Source organism: Falco rusticolus, chromosome 12 (genome assembly GCF_015220075.1).
Source record: "Falco rusticolus isolate bFalRus1 chromosome 12, bFalRus1.pri, whole genome shotgun sequence".
Lineage (NCBI taxonomy): Eukaryota > Metazoa > Chordata > Aves > Falconiformes > Falconidae > Falco > Falco rusticolus.
In genome coordinates this window covers 13,200,602-13,221,098 of record NC_051198.1, presented here as the reverse complement: position 1 = coordinate 13,221,098, position 20,497 = coordinate 13,200,602, and the positions used below count along the sequence as shown (strand labels likewise).

Genomic DNA, 20,497 nt, shown 5'->3' with positions numbered 1-20,497 from the left:
AAGCCTTTAAAAGGGGACTGCCTTGAAAATTTAGCTGTGCAAGGCATTTCTCCGTCTTCACACTAATCCACACAGCTGGCCAGAAGTTTTGGGGAGGTGAAGTAAACAAGCACTGTTGTGAACTAAAGGGGCTGTATTGGTAATAGAGACAATGAAAGCAGAGGTGTCAACGCAAAATGATACACAGCCTAATAACAATACATTGTGCAATTAATGTACATAAACATTCCCTTCGGCAAGACCTTTCTCACCCCCCCTTCCCCACATAATCCCTCTATATTTACCCTGCAACACAGAAGCAAGTAGCATGGTGGCTCATGCTTGCCTTCTTGAAGGGGGAATGCAGGTTCAGTGCATCAAAAATAAAATTAAAAAACAAATTAATATCAGGAGGAGCTGGAGGCAACTAGGTCAACAGAACATATCTGTCCATAAAAGCTAGCCTGCAGGCTAACAGCCAGGCTTTTTTGTACCCTCAGAGGCCTGTACTCTAGACCCTAATGTATTCCTAGCCACCCTTCTGTCTGCCAGCCTGCAGGAGACCACGGCCCCAAGTGGAGGACAACACTTAGCAAAGGATCCTGGCAAAGGGAGCAGCATGCTTTGCTGGCATTGGAATAGCTGTATGGTAGTCCGAAGAAGCACCAGAACTCAAATTACTGGTTGGTTTAAAAAGCCAACTGCACACAGGCCTGGAAACCACACAGTTGGAGGGTCTTCATTGCCCAGTGGGAGGGATTGCGCCTCATCTGTTACAAAAGTGCCTTTACCAAAACAAAACTGCCAGTGACGGGCCTGTTCTTCGGGGAAGGAAGGACCATCCTTTCTTTCGTTCATTTTACCAATGCTTGAGAGCAGAGAGGGGGCTGCAGGTGAGCAAGAGGATGCACTAACAGCACGCCGTCTCTAAGCTGCTTTTGCAGACCTCTGGGAGCTAACAGTCACCAACGTGGAAAAAACAGCTTTGACCCACTTCACTTTTAGCCAGAGCTTGAGAAGAAACAACAGCTCCCCTGCACTATATGCAGGGCGATCTATTCGTAAGCTAACCTCCCATCCACTCCCAAGCTTTGCCTCCTCCAGTTTCCATTAACCTACAGATCGTGCCAACTTCTGTGCTGCTCCTTTAGCCAGGGTTGTGTTCCACAGTGATCAAGCCTGCATGTAACTTTCTCTGGTGCAAGGAGCTGCAGCTGTTAAGTTCATTTATACCAAACTGTAGAGAATTAATACATGGTTATATGGAGACAATTTGCTTGTGAAGACATGGAAGTGCTCCAGGCTCAGAGAGCAGAGCCTGCTTGTAGGATGATACTCAGCTGCGTGCTGAGAGTGACCACTAAACCTACGCATGATGCTGGGCCTTGGAGGGCAGAGGTGGGACTTCAACAACATGCCATCCTTGTTCTTAATTCTTTGGGTAGGCCATACAGCACCCATGCACCTGTATACCTACAAGTCAAAATTCCCATGTCTTGCTACATAAAGCTTGTTCAAATCATACATATGGGTGTGGAGAGAATTAAACAAGAATCTGCACAATGGCTATAGATTCTAGCAGAACTATAGCTTTCTTTAAGGCACAGTTCAGACAACCCCTAAATCACTTTCCTCCCTACTACCAGCCTGTGTTTAAAAACAAGCCAAGAACAAAACGTAACAAATGGGGCGATTTTGTTGCTTGGCCAAAAGCTGTCAACTGTGTGTGTGATCTTCTGATTTATGTGGAAGACCTGGCAAGAGTGCCATGGAAGCCAGAAGTGAAGGTAAAACATGCAACAGAAGACAACTTTGAGCCCAGCACAGAAGTGCATGGAGAAGTCTGCTGACACACAAACACCATGCTAAGAGTTTCACAGCTCTGCGCCTTCACCCCAGATGCAGTTCCAGGGCCAAATGAAACATGGAGGGGTTTAAAGCCCACTCTGACATGTAAAAAGTTTCCAGTGGGCAATCAGGGGGCAGGATTTCTTCTGATTAACCAACATGGTCAAAGTCAAGATCTCTTTTCACTAAAGCCCTGATGTGTTGGGTTTTGGTTGGGTTTTTGGTTTTTTGGGGTTTTTTTTTTTGTTTTGTTTTGTTTTTTTTTTAAGTCAGACATTCCCATCATTCCTCCAAAGATATCCAGCATCCCAGCCTTCCTGTGTCTTTCCCTCCCACATCCACTTTCCTTTCAGAAGATTTGGGTAATAGTTTCGAGTACCAAGAACCAAAGCACCTTGGTCTCAGACGCATCATGAGGCATAGACATGTTCAGGCATAGACATGTTCACAAATTAACCTCAGGCTTCCAGCTCAGGGTCTGTCACTGACCTGGAGAGCGGAAATCCATGTCACAGCAGCTTCTAGAAGTCTGAGACAAAGCCCTGGCACTGAGCGTATCAACTCTGTACCAGGAACTCTACTCATCACCTGGGTTGGCCTTTATCCAGCAGGGTACCATCACATAGGAACTACCAGGCCAGCCAAGTGCCTTGATAAGCCGAGGTGTTGGAGACACCAACAAGAATACATACTTGCATCCCAAAGCTAGCATTCCTCAATGAGCTAACACCCTCCACTGGGTAGTGTAGGCCTTTGACAAGGCCAAGGAGACAGACAGCTGCCAGGAACGATGCAGGGCCACTTCAGTGTGCTGTTGCCCAGCTCTGCCACCAAGACATCTCTGCTCCTTCCCCCATGGCCAAGGAAGCACAAGCCTGGAGAATTCTGGCAAACACAGAGCTCCACAAACCTCGCTGAATGTTTGAACAGGAGCAAAGAAAGCTGCCAGCCCCTTGGCCTCATGCATGCAGTAGGTCAGGACAAAAGGGCATTAGGCTTTGGCTCCGGGAGTCACCATGGGTACTCCAGCAGCAGGTGCCACCTGGGCTGTACTCTTATATACACTGCCAGGGTAGAGCCTTGTCCTTTGCCTTCTGCATACCACCCCCTGGTTCAATCACCTCCAGGAAATTGGCTCTGGAGAAGACCAGGGTAGAAGTTGCGGTGCCTCCCCAGTCTTATCAGTCCCTGAAGAATCCAAGCTGGGCTCAGCCCTGCTGCACCCCTCCAGAGAGCAGGGTTAGGGGTAGTACGCTTGGATGAAAGACAGGACATCCTCCTTTGATAGCTTCTCTGGATCTTGCCTTTTCTGAGAGTCGTGTACTTTGACACCTTCCCCCCACTTCCAGAAGAGGCGGCTGTAATGGCAGACGCTGCGGGCAGAGAGGAGAGCAAGATTAGTTTGGCAGGGGAGGGGAAGGAAAACGCTGTCATCCCAGCCACAAAATGCACTACAGAGTCAGCTGCCCTCGCAGTGGGAGTTACACAGAGATATACTGAGGTGTGCCATAGAGGAAGGAGAGAAAAAAAGAAAAGACCAGTGCATTCATTCACCTTACAAACCCTACAGCCCTTAAGGTATAGCAACTTCCAAGCCTAAGAGATTTCCATGGAAACAAACTCGTGAATTCTAGTTCCACTCAAGATTCAGTTCAGTATTTGCTGGAAGGAGACAGGTCATTAGGGAAAACCCCACCTCCCCCCAAGTTCCTGAGAGGATGAAACTGTCATTGCAGGCAATGGAAATGGCCTTAATGAAGAATTTAAGAAGTCTGCCAGCAGCAGCAATCTAATCACTCACCACAAACCTACTAGAATCAGTAATAGCTGTCCTATGGAGCTTTGCAAACGACCAGCACTTCACGCTGCACAAAAGCAGCTAGGATCATCCCCTCTTTCCCCTCATGTGAAATAACCAACCTCAACTTGGCTGCTCAGAGTTCCGGTCCTACAACGCCATCTCTCATCCATCAAGCACAGCCCTCCCTCACTGCATCAACATAGGCCCAGCCATAATGAAAACAGAGCTGCTAATTACTGCCGACACAGCAGCCTTTAGTTTTGTACAATTACTGACACTTAATATTCATAGCTTATTTAGTGCTACTCTTCTAACAAAGCAGTACTAGCACAGCGACAAGAGCACATGTCAACGGCTAATTACAGACACATTAGTACTCACTAACCACAACACATCCCTTCTGGAGTCCCACACAAGTGCTCCCTCCACCTCCTCAGCCATTCAGGCAGTTTCATGCTGGCCTGCTTCAGAGTGCACAGGCAGAACTAACCCCATCCTGACACACAGGGGGGAAAAGCATCATGTGCATCTGCTTTTTAAGCCTGTTCTTCCATTTAGCTGGTTAAGGAAAGTTTAAGGATTCTTAAGAGCACTGCTGTAAGGTAGGTAAGGAGTTCAAAGTGAGACAAACAGGAGGCCCTGTTTTGTATCAAGCCCTGGCTCAAAGGCACAGTCCGGGGTAGTGGTGGTGAAGGGCATCTCCTAAGACTACCTGAGGGCAGGGTGTGCACATCTCCAACACCGTGAGCCCTGAGGTGTCACACAGACTCAGGATTTGCTGTACTTAAGACATGGCCTTAGCCCAGTACTCAACAGATACAGGTGTGGTTCAGCAGCCACAGTGTTAATGACTGTCCAATGGAAAGCCACTCCATCCCTTCCCAAGGAGCTCCTGCTTTTCTCTCCCACTCTTTAAACAGCTCCTAGCTACCTACAACTCGTTCCAGAGCCTGGACTAAATGAACTGGGATTTACTTGTAAATTACCAACTTCCACTCAAGCATCTTAAAATACAGAGATGCAGCAAATTACAGTTGCTGGGCTCAATTTCCATTTCCCTGTGTGCCGGGAGGTTCAGCAACTTGCACTCTGCTGCAGACAGGGGAACAAAGTTGAGAGATCTGTGTTATTCATAGCAATTAATTGCAAAATCCACTAATCCAGATCAGCAGATTCCTGAAAGTCTAAGAAGGCGCCAGCTTCTGCAGCATACCCTGCTGGTGAGCAAGCTGTGCTTGCACTGCAAACAACTGAAGAACATAGCACAGCACCCCTGGACTCCCTTCCGAATAGAGAGGCACACACAAACTCACACACAGCTGTCCTTCCACAGCTTCAGCTCTGGCTTGTACTCACTGAAAGGGTGCGATGGATTCAGAAGGGAGGATGTATGTTGCTTCCTTAGTCATTTTGTTGAAGAAGAATTTCCTCTTGGAGTTTTTGCTGTATGCCATTGTCCAGGGATCTTGCAGAAGAGTCACAGAAATCAGACAGAAAATGGAAAGGGGGGGAAAAAAAAGCACAGTATGAATACACACGTAGTGCAAGCAAGGAGGAGGAATCTATAAGAATAATTCTGATCTTTCTCTTACTCCTTTTTCCTTCCCTCCCCCAAGAAGGCCTGCTTCCCTAGATGTTCTCTATTCCCTGAGAAAATGCCCTTCTCCCTGCATTTAAAATAGGGTATTTCCATGTACTCTGAAAAATATGTTCTTGATTAAAAAATTATGATCTCAATAGAAAAGTCAGTCATGTAAATAAATTAAATTAGCCACACAATAGCTGATCAACTCACTACAGAAAAACCTATCATATAAATACCCTAAGCCTTAACCAAGTCCAGGCTACCCTCATTACATGCAAAGAGTTCATCTCCAGCCATTGGATTACTTCCACTAATTTTTTACCACGTTACAACAGCAGCGAGCCTCACCAATACTTTTTACTTGAAGATACGCAGAAAAGTTAAATAAAACCAGGGACTCCTTCCTACCATTAACAGTCCGCACGATGTAGAGCCCTGTGGGCACAAAATGTCGGTCATCTCTGCCAGTGTAGGATAGCCGGGGTACTCCTCCTGAACTCTTGATGATTTTCATCTCTAACCTAAATGTTGAGAGAAGGCAATTACATAGATTTCCCGTTTCTTCCTTTACCGTCCTCTTGCACACAACATGCAACCTGCACACCCTCTCCAGAGTATCACAGTGCAAACTGACAGCACTGCACATGACAGGACAAAATCATCACATCCTGGAGAATTCAGTCTCTTACCTCCCCCACACGGCTAAAGAAACCAGCCAGAGCTGTCTAGATGAGGGAGCAAACTGAGGGTTGCAATGAAGGATCTGTGATGATCTACCACACTTAATCCAAATGGAGTTCCCATTTCAGGTATGAATTCTTAATCTTTCAAGCCACTGAGAAGCCACTGACACTTCTGCTTACAAGCTCAAGCACCGTTGACACTCCTACTGTTGCAGTGTGTTGGCCACATCTATGGCATTAGAACCCAGCCGGATGATGCTCCAAGTCAGCAGTATCTCAGAAACAGCAGCTACCAGCTACATGAGCTCTAACACCTCTTTCTCCAGGACTTCTGAAGCACAGATCAGCACATCCCTCCCATTCCTGGGCATTGGTGGCCGATAAGCTCAATGGGCCCCGAAGTCTCTCATTTGTGCCGGTCACTTACCTCACAAAAATTTTCTCCATTTCCTCCAGTCTGTATACTTCCTTCACTCTAGGGGGAAGACAAAAACGCAATTTAAAAAAAATATTAAAACTGTCCTCTTTTTCTGTCCCAGCTACAGGGTGCAGTCAAACAGTTCATTTTGTACAGCATGAGGTGGTCAGGCATAACTGAGGTTCACCCTTCTCCTCAATCTTACTCTCCTGTGCCTTATTTCTCCTGGCCTGAGAAAAATTGACACATGCATGCTCATGGCTGATCTGTAAGCAGCATATCAGCATCCTCGCTGCTTAGGAAACTGCATTTTTTACATCAGGCTGAGTACACAGAAGAGGAAGAACAATGAAAGTCAGGTGCTTTTGTTTTCCCATGAGGTAAATTCACCAAGGTCAGCCCCAGGCAGGTTCTGGCCTTGGCATGCTGGCCTCACAGTAAAACTAAACTGCCTGATCTTAGTGTTATTATCCGCAGGGACACCACAAACTCTTAGTCACCCTGAGGTAAAAACAGCTTCTTTCTTTTTTTCTTTTTTTCTTTTTTTTTTTTTAAATAAATAAATGTGATTTGCAGTCATCACCCTTATTATTATGTCAAACTGCTTTTTTTGTTGTTGTTCTGAGTCAGAGACAATCGGGAAGTTTCAAAAGCACTGCCTCTGATCTGACACCCCAGCCACCCATTTCCAACACGCTGCTACAAGCATGACAGGCTTCAAAGAGCACAACTGGAACAACTTTTCACAAGAGCAGCAAACAACCCCTCTACAACCCATTTCTAAAACTCTCCTCCTCACTTCACTTTCAGTCCTCCCCAACATTTTGAGCTCCTCCAGTTATTGCAACTGTCTATCTGTCTTGAGTTTAATTGACATTCCACTCATTATCTTTCATTAAGCCACCAAGAACATCCTCTTTCCCCTTCCACCAGCTTGTCTCAGTATCACGGTGCTTCTAGCTTCTGAAACTGAAGCTGTTTCGTCCACAGTACCTGATACTCAACACAATGATGCCCTTTCGCATCATCTTAGCAGAATTAATTAAATGGAAGGTCAGGAGGCAACCAAAGCTGAAGCCCTTTGTCAGGAACTTCCTTGGGATTGTAACTAAAGCCTTCTCCTCAGGCTAACCGTTCTGACATTGTAAATGCTGGTCAGCACTTCATTCACCTACTAACAGTCAGCATCTCTGTACTGCTGCTGACCCTTCAGGGCAGACATGGACATAGAAGTCTTTGCAATGATTAAGCTAACTGGGTGCTAGATCTACACATACTTGAACTCAGCACCAGCCAGTCCACCTATGATGAAAAGATGACTGTCTGATATATAAAAGGAGGGCACAGCTTCTCCACTATCAACCTTTATGTTAGATATTTAAAGGGCTTTTAGCTTATTTCCATTGAATATAACAGAACTGTGAATTTCAATTTGAAATTTAACTCTCCTTCAGCTCATCTTCATCCTCCACCACCCTGAAACCAAAGCACACCAGGCTGAGGGAGTCGTCACTCACCGGATGGGGTTCATATCTGGCCGGCTAGGTTTAGAAACAGCTTTGACAAACTTTTCCGCCAGCTGAATCCTGAATGAGAATGGGAGGAGAATCCAGCAATTTAGCAAGATTTGGCACAGCAGGTAGGTAACAGTTTCAGCAGAATAACTGATTAGACACTTCAGTACATGCAGACTGCTTCCATTGCTAGCCCAAATGGGTACAGAGCAAGACTTTTCCCACCCCCTGCCCTCCCACTTCCATGCCCAGTGATACTGGCTGTTATCCATTAGGAAAGGGTGGGTCTCCATAGCTTCCTCTACAAGCCCACATGCTGACAAACACATTGATATAAGCAGGAATGAGGACTAGTAGAGACATCGTGTCCCTGAGGAAAGAAACAGAGGGGCTCAATCCTTCTCCCTCAGCCAGTTACCAGCTGTGCCGATTCATATTTCCAGGGTGCTCAGCTTACGCAGACTGTGCCTGGCTCACCCCAGACCAAGCAAGGAGCTAGACCTGCCCTCATACACAGAGAAGGTACAGTAGGAAAAGGCTATACGCACTCCACTTCAGAGTGGGTTCACTCACAGTTCATCTTTATAGTAGTGTTTCCGCTGAATGCACTTGTCTCCCTGTGCTCAGCATTCTGCTTTTAGATTGAACACTGTTTCCTAGTCACTCCTACTCATGTAGCGTACATGAAAGTCTACAAGAAGCTTCTCCAGATCCTACGTACCTCTGGTTGAAATGCTGCTTTCGAACATCATTGCCATTCAGCACCAAGACATCGAGGATGTGGATGGCACTGATTTTTCGCTGGGCTTTACCCTAGGGAGGGCAATACAGAGACTTACTACTCAGACTGTTGCTATTTCAGCTTCGATTTATAACCCGTTTTTTGACAGGACAACATTCTCTTCTAGCCAGAAAGCACCTGTCCAGCTATTAGAAGCACACAAATTCCCTGCTGTCCATTGTACAGTAACATGCCATCCTCCAGGATCTGGTGTATCTCAACTACACAATTGTATCTCGGGAATGAGAGAGAGCAGGACCACAGCTGCCATCACCAGCTCTCTCTGTGCTGTGATACCTGATAAGGCAAAGCCCAGCACGCTACAGCATCCTCATTTGAGATGCCAAACTCCCAGGTAGCAACAGCTTACACTATGAATACACCACAAGAATCGTTTTCCCAAAGCGTGCAATCACTACTGAGCAGTCATGTACCTGAAGAGCCACAGAACACATTAAGTCATGTTGGCAACGTCCTATGTGCTGCTGCACGTAGGGCAACAGCAGCAGGTCCAAAGTGTTCTCAAAATATTGTTAAAAGCTCATAGCATTGGACAGAAAGAAGGAGCTTAATCCAAAACAGTTTCTCTAAGAATCACACACACAAAAAAACCTTACACCTGACACAGCGAAACATTTGTTCTGCAGTATCTTACCGAGAATGGGACAAAACTGCTCATTGTATTTGTGGCCACTGATAAGGGAGAGAATAGCCTCCTACCTCTCCTTTCAGCTCATGAACAATCTCCACAGAGAGAAGGGTATCCCGTGGCAGCTCAGTTTTTAAATCCAGCTTTGTCCAGCGATCTGACTGGCGGCCATCCCAGGTGTAGATCTGCGATTTCTGTGTGTAAAAGGCAGAGTCAGATTCAGTGTGAGGACAGGGGTGGACGAGAGACCATTGATTAACTGTAGAGCAGCCCTCAGAGAATCTTTTTGTCACAGGCAGTTTCTTTGTCAGAAGTTTTAAGGAAAACTTTGATCTCGACAGCAAAGGAACAAAACCACTGATGCTAATCTGCCAATGACTTTTCATACCCACACAAAGAACCAGAAATAGAACACCTTTAAAAGGACAGTGAAGATAATTAGAGACATCAGTAAGAGTACAGGTCTCTTCACAGGCTGCGATTACAAAAACAGCGTTAATTAGCGTGAAAAGCAGTGAAGTCAGGAGAAAGAAACATAAAATGTGTATCAGCCTCAGGGCCTGCTGATGGGGATCCTTTCTGGCCTTTGAGGACAGGAAAGGATGGGATGAAACCGCAAGACAAAATAGCAGCAATGAAATTAACCAGCAAAACTCCCAGACTGTTTTCAGCACTTACCCCTAGCCCCAAGAGGAACTTCTGCTCACTTCCAGATACCATACACCGGTAATCTAACACTTGGCGAATTTTCTCCAGTGTAGTGGAATTCAGAGGAGTGGGTTTGTAACTGAACGTATCAATATCCGTGCCCTAAAGAGCAAAGTTTGGCATAGGCAAATTAGACAGAATACATCAACAGGTAGGTAAATGCAACTTCTACATGAAACAATAATCCAGGACAAGGGGTGATGGCTATAACTGAAAGGCGGTAGATTTAGATTAGGTATTAGGAAGAAATTCTATACTCTGAGGGTGGTGAGGCACTGGGTCAGGATGCCCAGAGAAGCTGTGGATGCCCCATCCCTTGTAATGTTTAAGTCCGGTTTGGATGGGGCTTGGAGCAACCTGGTCTAGTGGCAGGTGTGTCTGCCCATGGCAGGGGGGTTGCAGATAGAGGATCCTTAAGGTCCCTTCCAACTAAAACAATTCTATGATTCTATGACTAGCTGCTTCATCGTCTCACCTGGATCAGTTCAAAGAACTTGGACTTGGGATCTGATGATGAAGGAGCAACACGGGCCTGATCAGGAATCTAAACCCAAATCCAAACAAATGGCAATTAGTGTAATTCTTTGGCACATTCATAAGAACCTTCCTGAATTCAGTACATGATGGAACATCCTGCTCCCTGAAACTCCTGCTCTTGGGATTCCAGTTACTGGAGAGCTCATTTTGCAAATAAAAGTTCTCAGGTGTTTTGCAAATTTATTGTAGGTATATCCCATCTCACAGGAAACAACAAGCAACTTCAGAAAGTTTCAGATTAAATCTTCTATTATTTCATGCATGATACAATGAAATACTATTTAATCAAAGACATACAATTAGCCTGTGAAACTGACTGCCATATCTATGGCCCCACTGCAGTCAATGCCTCAGGGAAGAGAAACTGCAGACTCACAAAAAAAACCACCCCCTGCAGAGCTCTGCTGCTTGGGAAGTAGGTGCTGAGCTCACTCTGCGTATGATGAAACATTCTCAACTGCAGCAAAGAAGCCTGCTCAGTTAAGCCATGGACATAACAAATCAGAAACACCCTGTTTGCCAACATAAACAACTTGAAATGGTCGCTGACTTTCCCACAAGACAACATATTAAACCTTTGGCTAGACAGTCCTATCTGTACTGTAGTTCCATTCTTCTTTCACCATAGCGAGGACACCTTCACAACCTCCCTGCTTGGCAGCTTACTTACCCCCCATAGCTGGAGACACTCCTTTCTGATTTCAGCCTGCCGTGGCTCAATCAGTGTCCTAGATAAAGACAGCAGACTGTTAAGAAGGTGAAACCTCCTTGCTCTTGCAGCATTACATATCCAAGCCCTACGAAACCTGCATCTTTCAGTGGCTGGCTTGGGAATGAAAAACATGCACTGTTCTTCAACAGGTTATACAAAAGAGGATGCTGCCTTCCCTCCCCACCCTCCACCCATCTCCAATCCCCGTTTAGCTTTGCTTCACGGTCTGCACTACTGGTTAGCGGCCACAACTCCATCCCATGAACGTACCACTGGGCATCAATATTTTCAAGAAGTTATATTAGTATGAACTTAAGTTAATCTCCAAGAACTAGGGTACACAGCCCTGTTTATAAATAGCAATAGCAATGAAGACTGGCTGAAGGCCACGCAAAAAACCAGTGCCAACGTTAGGATTAATTCTTAAGGTAATTCCAGGCTACCAGACTCACTCAGCTTTCTACTACGTATTATATCTGCACAGATAAGTCACACCAGGGAAAAAGCTATACACCGCAATGGCTTTACCTTTACACAAGAAATTCACATCATAAGCTTTACATAATTTTAGGTGTGTAACCTAGATGCTTTGAACTGCCCCTAGAAAATGAAGAGCTATGAAATACACCCAGTTTAGATGGTTACTGTAGAAGTGAACATACCAGCCGGGAGTTACTTTTCTGCTTACATTCCTGCTAAGAAGCAGGCCCACTTACAGTAATCAGAAATCATGCAACGTATGGAAGACTTCTCGACAAGGGTGGTAATAGACCATCGACTTTCAAGACTCTTCCAGCTGCCCATGTTTCTGCAAATAACTCGTGGAGAAACACAAACTGAGCTACCTAAAAGCACTATTCGCTTTCCTGATTCCAAAGGCCATGTCAAGTACCAGCTCAAACCAAGAACACATTAAAGAAGGGCAAAGCAATTCCTATATAGTAGGTTAATTCAGTCCTCACCGAAAGCCAGAGGAATATACTCACGTGTCCTGAACAAAAGCACGAATTTTGGCCAGTGCCTTTATCTGAACTTTGCAGTGGCTGAAAGAGAAGGCAAGTTTCAGTCAGAGAGCAAGTTAATCACTACAAAGATTGTTCTACTGTTCAAAACAAGGAAGAGTGCTGGGACAACAGGAGGAAGCCAGTCTAGATCAGAGCAGTGAGGAATCGTTGCCGACATGATTCAGAGTGACAGGAAGACCACTGTAAAGAATGAGGCTGTACACTGTAAAGAATGAGGCTGTAGCCTCCTTTCTTTTCTACACAGTACTCTGAGGCCAAAGAGTCACTAACAGCATACGGTGTTTCTCTCTGTACACGGTCCCTCTGCTCTACTAAGCTCCTCAGGGAGCAGAGCAGTGTAGCAACACCAGGAAGTACCTCCCTGAGTGCAAGAAGCTACAACTGAAAGCCATGTTGGCTAACCTGCCTACAGCCAGCAGCCCTCATTGCCCAAGGGCACTCACTTTTCATTGGACCGAATAATGTAATCGTAGAAGTCCTGGTCGCCTTTGATCACGTTCAATGGGACAACAAGATTCACATCCAAGTCAGAGTTGCGCAGCTGGTTGAGTCTGATGTTCACCATGAAGAGATAGTCCCGCACATCATCAATCCCTAGCTTTAACCCTTTGCATATCACGTACCTGCAGAGCAAGGCAGAGAGATCATGGGAGTTCAGTTCTCCCACACAGCCAACTTTCCTGCCACATTCATATTATCAGGGCAGTTTCCCAAATCCCAGGAATTCCTTCCTCCTGGGTACCCCTAGAAAGGTGCAATCTCACCTATCACAAAGTCATGACAAATTTTCTACACTGGGAAGCTCAACTCTATTGAAAAAACCCACAGATCTCCATCAAGTAGTAAATAGATTCTGCTAAACTTGACAGGTAGAACGATAACACACATATGCTCTAGCTTCATTGGAACCATAGTTGTTTCACGCAAAACAGAATTTGTTATATATCTACTGCTTTCTCCCCAGAAGGGTAATTTGGCAAGTATCTTCTTTACCTTGTCAAGCACTGTAATTTGCTAAGCATCTAAAATGCTTACTCCTCCAAGACAGCTGCCAATCAAGGCAGATCACAGAGCTTCCACTAGACTTACCCAAATCCATCTGTGACTGTATTTAGAGGACAGGGTTTCTTTAGTAGTCCCTTGTGCTCAAGAATCTCACCTCTCTGAGTTAGCAGGGCGGCTTGTCACAGGTTTAAATATGCACACTCGCTCAAAGCAGCAATACAGCAGGTAAACAAGTCCCACGCTGAAGGGAGTAAACAGGTCAAAGGTTTTGCAGACAAAATGTCCTCCTGGAAAAGAGAGGAAGCATACCGATACCAGCAGATTATAAGGAAACAAGGAGGTATCAGGCACCTCAGTAACTTTGTCTTCTGCAGAACTGGTAAGAGTGTTTTCAGCATAATCAAACAGTATCTAAAACACACTCATGAAGTGGGCCCATGGGGCTCCACGAACCTTCTACCCCATATTTTGCTGCAAAGAGAAAAGCATTTCCCTGACCAGAACCAAATCAGTATGCGTGCCGTCTCATGAGCAAACCTTCTATACAGCCCCCGTCCTCCCCTTCCAGGCCCAAACTGTGCCCTGTGGCATGGCAGCATGCTATGCAAACGCCTCAGTGGAAGAGGAGCTCTGATAGGTGCAACAGGAAACCTCAAGTCAGAGAAGAAAACTAACCAATGTTACCTAAACAGAATAACTCACCATCTAGAAAGAAAAGAGTCTATGTTACCCCTTGCCTCCAAACAAGATTTCCAATTTCCCCAAGGAAAAAGCAGTCAATTTTCTGTCTAGACAGGAAGGACTTAGAGAAGGTTGTTCCTTTTACGCTATCACATTTGAGACTACTGCTAAGGAGCTTCTAAACATAAGGCAAAAGGTAAATAACATAATGAGCATTTTTATCTTCTGTATCAGTACCAACTGCTAACTAAACTCAGCAGAAGAGAGGAGCCATCAAAACCAGAGAAGGCTGTAACATTCATCATTTGGCAACAGTGAGGTACAGCTAAGACTACATGAGGCATCATCTTGTTCTGATCACAGAGACTGCAGAATTAAAGGAAAAAAGCCACAAGTTAGAGGAAAGGATGAACTGGATAAACACCACTGTCTGTTCCAACCAGCCTGCTAGAATATTCAGGAAGCAGCTGGTCCAGCTAGTGCCATAAAACTCAGATACAGTGTCCAGTTATCACACTAGTGACCTTAGCCTGAGACAGCTACGTAACATAACACATTGTACAAGCTTTAAACTAATGCATTTTACCTCATTCTTTCAATTAAAAGCAAAACAGACAATCTTATTTTTCTGCCCCAGTTCTCTTAGCTTCATGACAACCATCTCAGGATGTATGCGTACACACTCAATTCTGTGCAACTTAGCCTCACTGCAGAGCAGACTTCATGGCATGTTAATAAATATTGTACAGCGTCCTTCCACAATGGCACCCACACCTTAGAGAAGGAGGAAGAAAATTAATGGATAAAAAATACCTGTCCGGACAATGGACAGTGCTGTAAGGAACTGGCAAAGCATGAGTTGTTTGCTTAGGATTTCTTGCAGATTCTCTTGACCCTCCACTGAGAAACCCTGCAAAGCACACAGCATATGATTAGTATCTCCACAGATCTATTGGTCAAGCAAAGGATTCTGTACAGCTAAATCAAAGAATCACGATAATTTCTGTTTCTTTACACTGCCACCAGGAATTTTAATGGCAAGCCTTGAAGAATTTCACATTGTAACTACGGACACATGTCAAATATCCTACTATATGCAGACTGAGGTATCAGTTTTGGTCATTAGTGCAGGAGGAAAAAGACATGGACCAACCCCATCAGCCATTAAGAAATGCACTCCCTTGTGATCAGTATTGTCCAAAACAAAATTCTGGAAAGCAGTAATGTTCTCTGGGCGAGTGATGTCTCCATCTCCATCAATCCCTCCCTCTCCTAAGGGGAAGAGAGGAGACAATTACTAACACGTTTGCAAGTACAGACAAAAGATCAGTATGTACAGGTGATCTATTGTAATCAATCAACATTGAGTCAGAATTTACACAGACCTTGACAGGTGAATAAGCAATAACACATTCCCTTGTTCACCACCAAAGATACTTGTTAATTTAGTAAAATTATCCAGCTTTTTGCCCAGTGTGGTCAGGGCTAAACAAAGCCATATAATAACCATGCTCAAATGATGAGTTGTACATTAGCCTCAGTGAAAAACAAATCATTCACTGCCCTCCCCTGAGGCGAGAACTGACTACGTGACAACATAATATTCTCATTACAGGAATACTGAACATACTAAAAATGTAAGGCTCAATCTCACTGCACAGCTCACTTGTTAATAACATGCTTTTACAGAAAAGGCAAAATTATTTACATTGTGCATTGGCAACCTTCTGCTAAGAATTCAAATCATTCCAAAGAAATACAATATTCTATTGCCAAACACAATGTAATCTGGAATTTTAAAAAAGCAACCCCTATAAAAAAACCTGCAAAGAAGTTTATAAACGGAGTAGGGAAAGGGAAATGGGAATTGTGTGTGAATGTTCATATGGTTTTCCCATATGGCTCTCTTTAAAGAAAGGTACATTGTCTCCCAACTGGGTGTTTCAGAAAGCTAATCTAAGGTGTATTCTAGAGTTCACCAATTCTGACTTTGAAGAAGCCTGAACTTCTATTCGGTATTAGTCCCTATAAATCTTCTACAACTACAGCTTCTATTAACTGAACTGGAGGACTAGCAAGCAGCAGAGATCAGGATGCATCATAGTGCTTTGATAACTAAATTCCTCATCAACCAGCCTGTCAGTAAGTGAAGTGACACTAGAATTTGTTACCATTCTTCACAACACAGGTGTCACAGCAGTATACTTCCCTCCTATCACTGGAGGACAGTTTGTACACATCTCACTAGACTTTATCGTGTAACAGACAGAAAGGAATCAAGAAAATGCATCAAAGTCATCAGGTTATTCATTTCTCCAGGTATCTCCTTCTCCATAACACCACCAGTTTGCAGTGAGTTATGAAGATCCAAATGCTGCAACCATTAAAACAAAGCGTTTATCTGCCTTGCTGCCCTTGCCATGAACCTTCGCTTTAACAGATCTAATCCTGAAGCGCAAACCGTTCTATAAGAGTTCACGGTCAGGTGTCAAAAGTGCTGGGGGGTGGAGAAGGAAGCACAACAATGGAAAAGCAAACACCCTCCCCTCTCTACAAGACAGTCAAACCCACGTTTCCGTCATGCACTAAGCAACAGGAATGCTAGCAATCCTTGTATTTCTCTTCCTATTTCTAGAAGCTATGCAGACAGAGGGCTCAAACTTATCAGCAAGCTTAACAAGTTACCATCCATGAGGTGAGATGCAGCAGCTGTCTGTGTACACCTGCTTAGTCTGTTTCAAAGTAAGGTAAAACATAATAGCTTAAACCTCTTTGGATTAAGAAACATTTAGTCACAGTGATTCAGATACAGCCTCTAGCCCAAATCTGTTTTATTTACCTTTACTAAGAGCCCAAGATCAACTATCAAAAGAGAGCTAGGGAGGTCTGACACAGAAGCATACTGCCAGTCAAGTAAGGTTTCTATCGCTGGCACTGCTAACAGATCTTTGGGCAAGTCAGGGGGCTGGAGAACCTCCCCTGTGAAGACAGGCTGAGAGTGCCGAGGTGGTTCAGACTGGAGAAGAGAAGACTCCAGGGAGACTTTAGCAGTCTTTCAGTACCTAAAAGGGGGTCTAAAGAAAGCTGGGGAGGGACTCTATTAGGGAGCTCTATTAGGGAGTGTAGTGACAGGATGAGAGGTAACTGTTTTAAACTGAAAGAGAGTAGATTTACATTAGATATTAGGAAAAAATTCTTTTCTGTGATGGTGGTGAGACAGTGGCACAGGTTGCCCAGAGAAGCTGTGGATGCCCCATCCCTAGAAGCATTCAAGGCCAGGTTGGATGGGGCTTGGAGCAGCCTGGTCTAGTGGAAGTTGCCCCTGCCCATGGCAGGGGCGTTGGAACTAGAGGATTTCTAAGGTCCCTTCCAATCCAAACGATTCTATGATAAGTCACCTCACTCACTGTGTTTCAGGCTGACATCAGTGAAGTAGGAAAAATATTGTCAAGCAATCTTAAAGCACTCCACTACATTCAGATAAGCAAAGCACTCAAGTATCAACGATTATGCATTCCCAGGGCAAAGAGGAAATCAGGGCGGAAATGTGACTTGATATGCAAGCTCACTAATCTCAATCTTTTTCCCAGATGACAGCCCCCTTCTACCTTGCAAAATGGTTCCCTATAAAACAGGCTTCTCTTAGATCCCCATGCTGGTATCAATACCAGCCCCACTTCTAATACAGAAGCTGCAGCATAAGCAAAAACATCAGGTAACACTCATGCATGCAGTACATACCATAATAAGGCTCAAAGAGCTCACTGGAAGCAGAGTAGAAGTCCTCTAGTTTAAAATCATTTGGTCCTTTCAAGGTCATGCCAAAGCCTTTCGCATGCCACTTCCGCCTCCACAAGACGTACTCAGAGAAGCCCCCGGGACCAGCACAGACATCAGCAAAGTAGAGCAGCTCTGCACCTTGCTCCTTTATTAAAGGCCTCTGCAAAAGGAAACTGAGGAAGTTCTACTGACCCAGTAACAGCTCCCATCAGTCAAGCAAGATACACCATAAACTGCACTACTCAGTCATGAAAGTCTCTTTCAAGCACCTGTTTTCCCAGCTAGTATCCTAAAGATTCTCCTTTCTCCCCACCTTCTCCATTCTCTGAGAAAGCACCGCTGCTTGAAAGTTAAAGAGAGGCCCTCACCCCATGGAAGTCCTTAGGGTTTGTAAACATGTAGTCAAATACATGGTCCATATTTGCCATCTTCATTGCAGCCCTGTGAACACGTAAATAGGTATCTATTAAGTTTCAGCCTTGGCTTCCAAGGCTGAAAGTGGACATAAATGGGAACAGGGCTACACTACCAGAAGTTCTGCAAACCTGTTCAGGAAGAAAACTCCACGGATCATCTCATAGGGGTTAGACCTTGTTCGGGCTCGACGCATTTCTTCTCCATCCAGCTCATCAAATACACTCTGCACAAACAGAAACAAAATTAAGCTGGACCTGGCACAGACTTGAGGGATAGGTAGGCACGAGTATTTCCTCTCCTCATGCTTCTTTCTCCTTAGACAGCAAACTCTGTGCAGGGTTTAGTTCACCAATACAGAGTGGTTTTCCATCACAATGATATTCACCCTTCTTCTAAGCCACTCCACTTCTGAAGCAAACTTAGTGACACTAAAGAACTCTGTACCAATCACTCCAGAGCCTGATAATATGGTTAGCCACTGCAAAAGCAGTCCCAGCCTAAGGTATTTCTCTCACGCGTATGCATATGCTCGCTCTCCACTGCAATTTACAACGGCATGATAAAATCTAAGAGGGAAGACCCAAGAAACAAAAAGGAGCTCATTTACTTAGCTTATACAAGTCTTCAGCTTTTCAGCTGGACTGAGAAAGGGAGACTGTTTTCATTTATCTCTTTGAAGGCTGAGGTGTAAAACAGGTTGCTGAACAGACAGTAACAACCAGGAGCTAGGTCATACCAGTGGCAGGAAACGAAAGAGGATGTTCTGAGCTCTTGCCAATCACTTAAGCAAACTACCCAATCCTCTTCAATTATTTATTTCACTTGCTTTCCCAAAACTTCAGTTCCTCTCTAATGAAGGGGACTCACCTTGCACTGCAGGACATTACGTAAGAGCTCTTCATTACAGAACTCTGTCTCATCTTCAATCACCATCTTCCTCTGGAACAGGACAAGAACACAGTTAACAATTAGCAAACATGGTATCAGTCATTTCAGAATGCAATGTGTACCAGTAATGGATGAATGCTGCCAACCACATAAGAGGCTGTACTAGCAAAAGTGTAGCGGCAGGCTGAGGAATTATTCTCCCACTAGGTATCTTGAGACGACACATGGAATACTGCATCCAGTTTAGCACTCCCCAGTACAACACAGACATACTGAAGCTAGCCCAGCAGGACAACCACCAAGATGACATGGGTGCAGAAGCACCTGGTGTACGAGAAGAGACTGAGAGAACAGTTTGTTCAGAGTGGAGAAAGGGAGATCCTGTTGTTGTCCACAAGTACCTAATGGCATGACATAGTGAAGAGTGAGCTAAACTCTTAGATATGGGCAGTGAAAGGACGAGAAACAATGGACACAAGCTGCAAAACAAGAAATGCCAATTAGCCATACAGAAATTTTCCTTTGTCCTCTGGGTTATCAAACATTAAAACAGATGCCGGAGCAGGTTATGACATTTCATCTTTGGAGTTACTCAAAACTCAACCAAACAAGGCCTTGAGCAACCTGATCTAACTGGACCTGCTTTAAGGAGGAAGCTGCACTAGTAATCTCCAGAGGTTCCCTCCAGTCCAGGTTATTCCTCAACTCTTTGACAAGACAATTGTTTCAGGCTGAGCAGTCCTGCATGGTCTTAGGCTGGTAAGTACTGAGCTGTAAAAAAATTACCTTTCCCACAGTCATCCACTCCTTCAGCTCCTGGGCATCAGGGATTTCTGTGGTACACTCAAGGCACCAGTCCACCTCCTCATAGGCACTGGGCTGTAAACACAAGACATGGGAAGAGCCAAAGATGGTTTTGCTAGCAAAATCTAACAACTAATTGCTCCCCAGAAGTCTGCCTCCCAATCCTAGCATAAGGGGTTACGCCATGACTTTAGGACCAACCACAGAGGTTTTTTTCTCCTAGTCTAAAACATGTCTTACTTGTTTGGATTCAAAATTTAAAAAAAAAAACAAACAACAAAACCAAACCAAACCACCATGAAACAAAAATTTAAAAAAAACATACTCCACCACAAAAAAAAACATACCACTTTCCTCTCATTAGAGTCTCATAATCAAGACAATGCAAAAACCTATTACTCTCAAGGTACATTTCAGAGACACTGCAAGAGACAGTTGCCAAAAAAAACCCCACACTTCCTGATGGTGCTTTACACATTCTTCTCCCAGTTCTTTCTGAAAGGCTCCCTCATTCCACAACTTAATTCAGGCTTCGAACAATTTTTATAATCTTAGGAAAGAATTGGTTTAGCAGTTAAGATCAAAGTGATGCTACTCCTCCACAAAGAGAGGCTGCCAACATCTACTAACCTTCTTATATTTATCATAGCAGTATAAACCTATCAATCATACAGAACACTTA

The 20,497-nt window shown here is 44.5% G+C and overlaps 1 protein-coding gene across 2 annotated transcripts in view; it reads right to left on the bottom strand.

Annotated features, from left to right (window-relative positions):
• Nucleotides 1–118: 118 nt before the first annotated feature.
• Nucleotides 119–20,497, bottom strand: part of CMTR1 (cap methyltransferase 1) — a 31,785-nt gene continuing 11,406 nt past the window's right edge. For both annotated transcript variants that reach the window (XM_037405089.1, XM_037405091.1), the window contains exons 5-24: nucleotides 19,798–19,890; nucleotides 18,991–19,062; nucleotides 18,252–18,346; nucleotides 18,075–18,147; nucleotides 17,668–17,866; nucleotides 15,080–15,198; nucleotides 14,740–14,836; nucleotides 13,400–13,532; nucleotides 12,684–12,863; nucleotides 12,202–12,258; nucleotides 11,174–11,231; nucleotides 10,442–10,510; nucleotides 9,937–10,068; nucleotides 9,330–9,452; nucleotides 8,550–8,641; nucleotides 7,832–7,900; nucleotides 6,324–6,371; nucleotides 5,622–5,734; nucleotides 4,985–5,093; nucleotides 119–3,200 (exon numbers count right to left, since the gene is read on the bottom strand). In XM_037405089.1, the coding sequence (XP_037260986.1) occupies nucleotides 3,068–3,200; nucleotides 4,985–5,093; nucleotides 5,622–5,734; nucleotides 6,324–6,371; nucleotides 7,832–7,900; nucleotides 8,550–8,641; nucleotides 9,330–9,452; nucleotides 9,937–10,068; nucleotides 10,442–10,510; nucleotides 11,174–11,231; nucleotides 12,202–12,258; nucleotides 12,684–12,863; nucleotides 13,400–13,532; nucleotides 14,740–14,836; nucleotides 15,080–15,198; nucleotides 17,668–17,866; nucleotides 18,075–18,147; nucleotides 18,252–18,346; nucleotides 18,991–19,062; nucleotides 19,798–19,890 (2,064 nt within the window). In that variant the 3' untranslated portion in view covers nucleotides 119–3,067. The remainder of the gene's footprint in view (nucleotides 3,201–4,984; nucleotides 5,094–5,621; nucleotides 5,735–6,323; nucleotides 6,372–7,831; nucleotides 7,901–8,549; nucleotides 8,642–9,329; nucleotides 9,453–9,936; nucleotides 10,069–10,441; nucleotides 10,511–11,173; nucleotides 11,232–12,201; nucleotides 12,259–12,683; nucleotides 12,864–13,399; nucleotides 13,533–14,739; nucleotides 14,837–15,079; nucleotides 15,199–17,667; nucleotides 17,867–18,074; nucleotides 18,148–18,251; nucleotides 18,347–18,990; nucleotides 19,063–19,797; nucleotides 19,891–20,497) is intronic.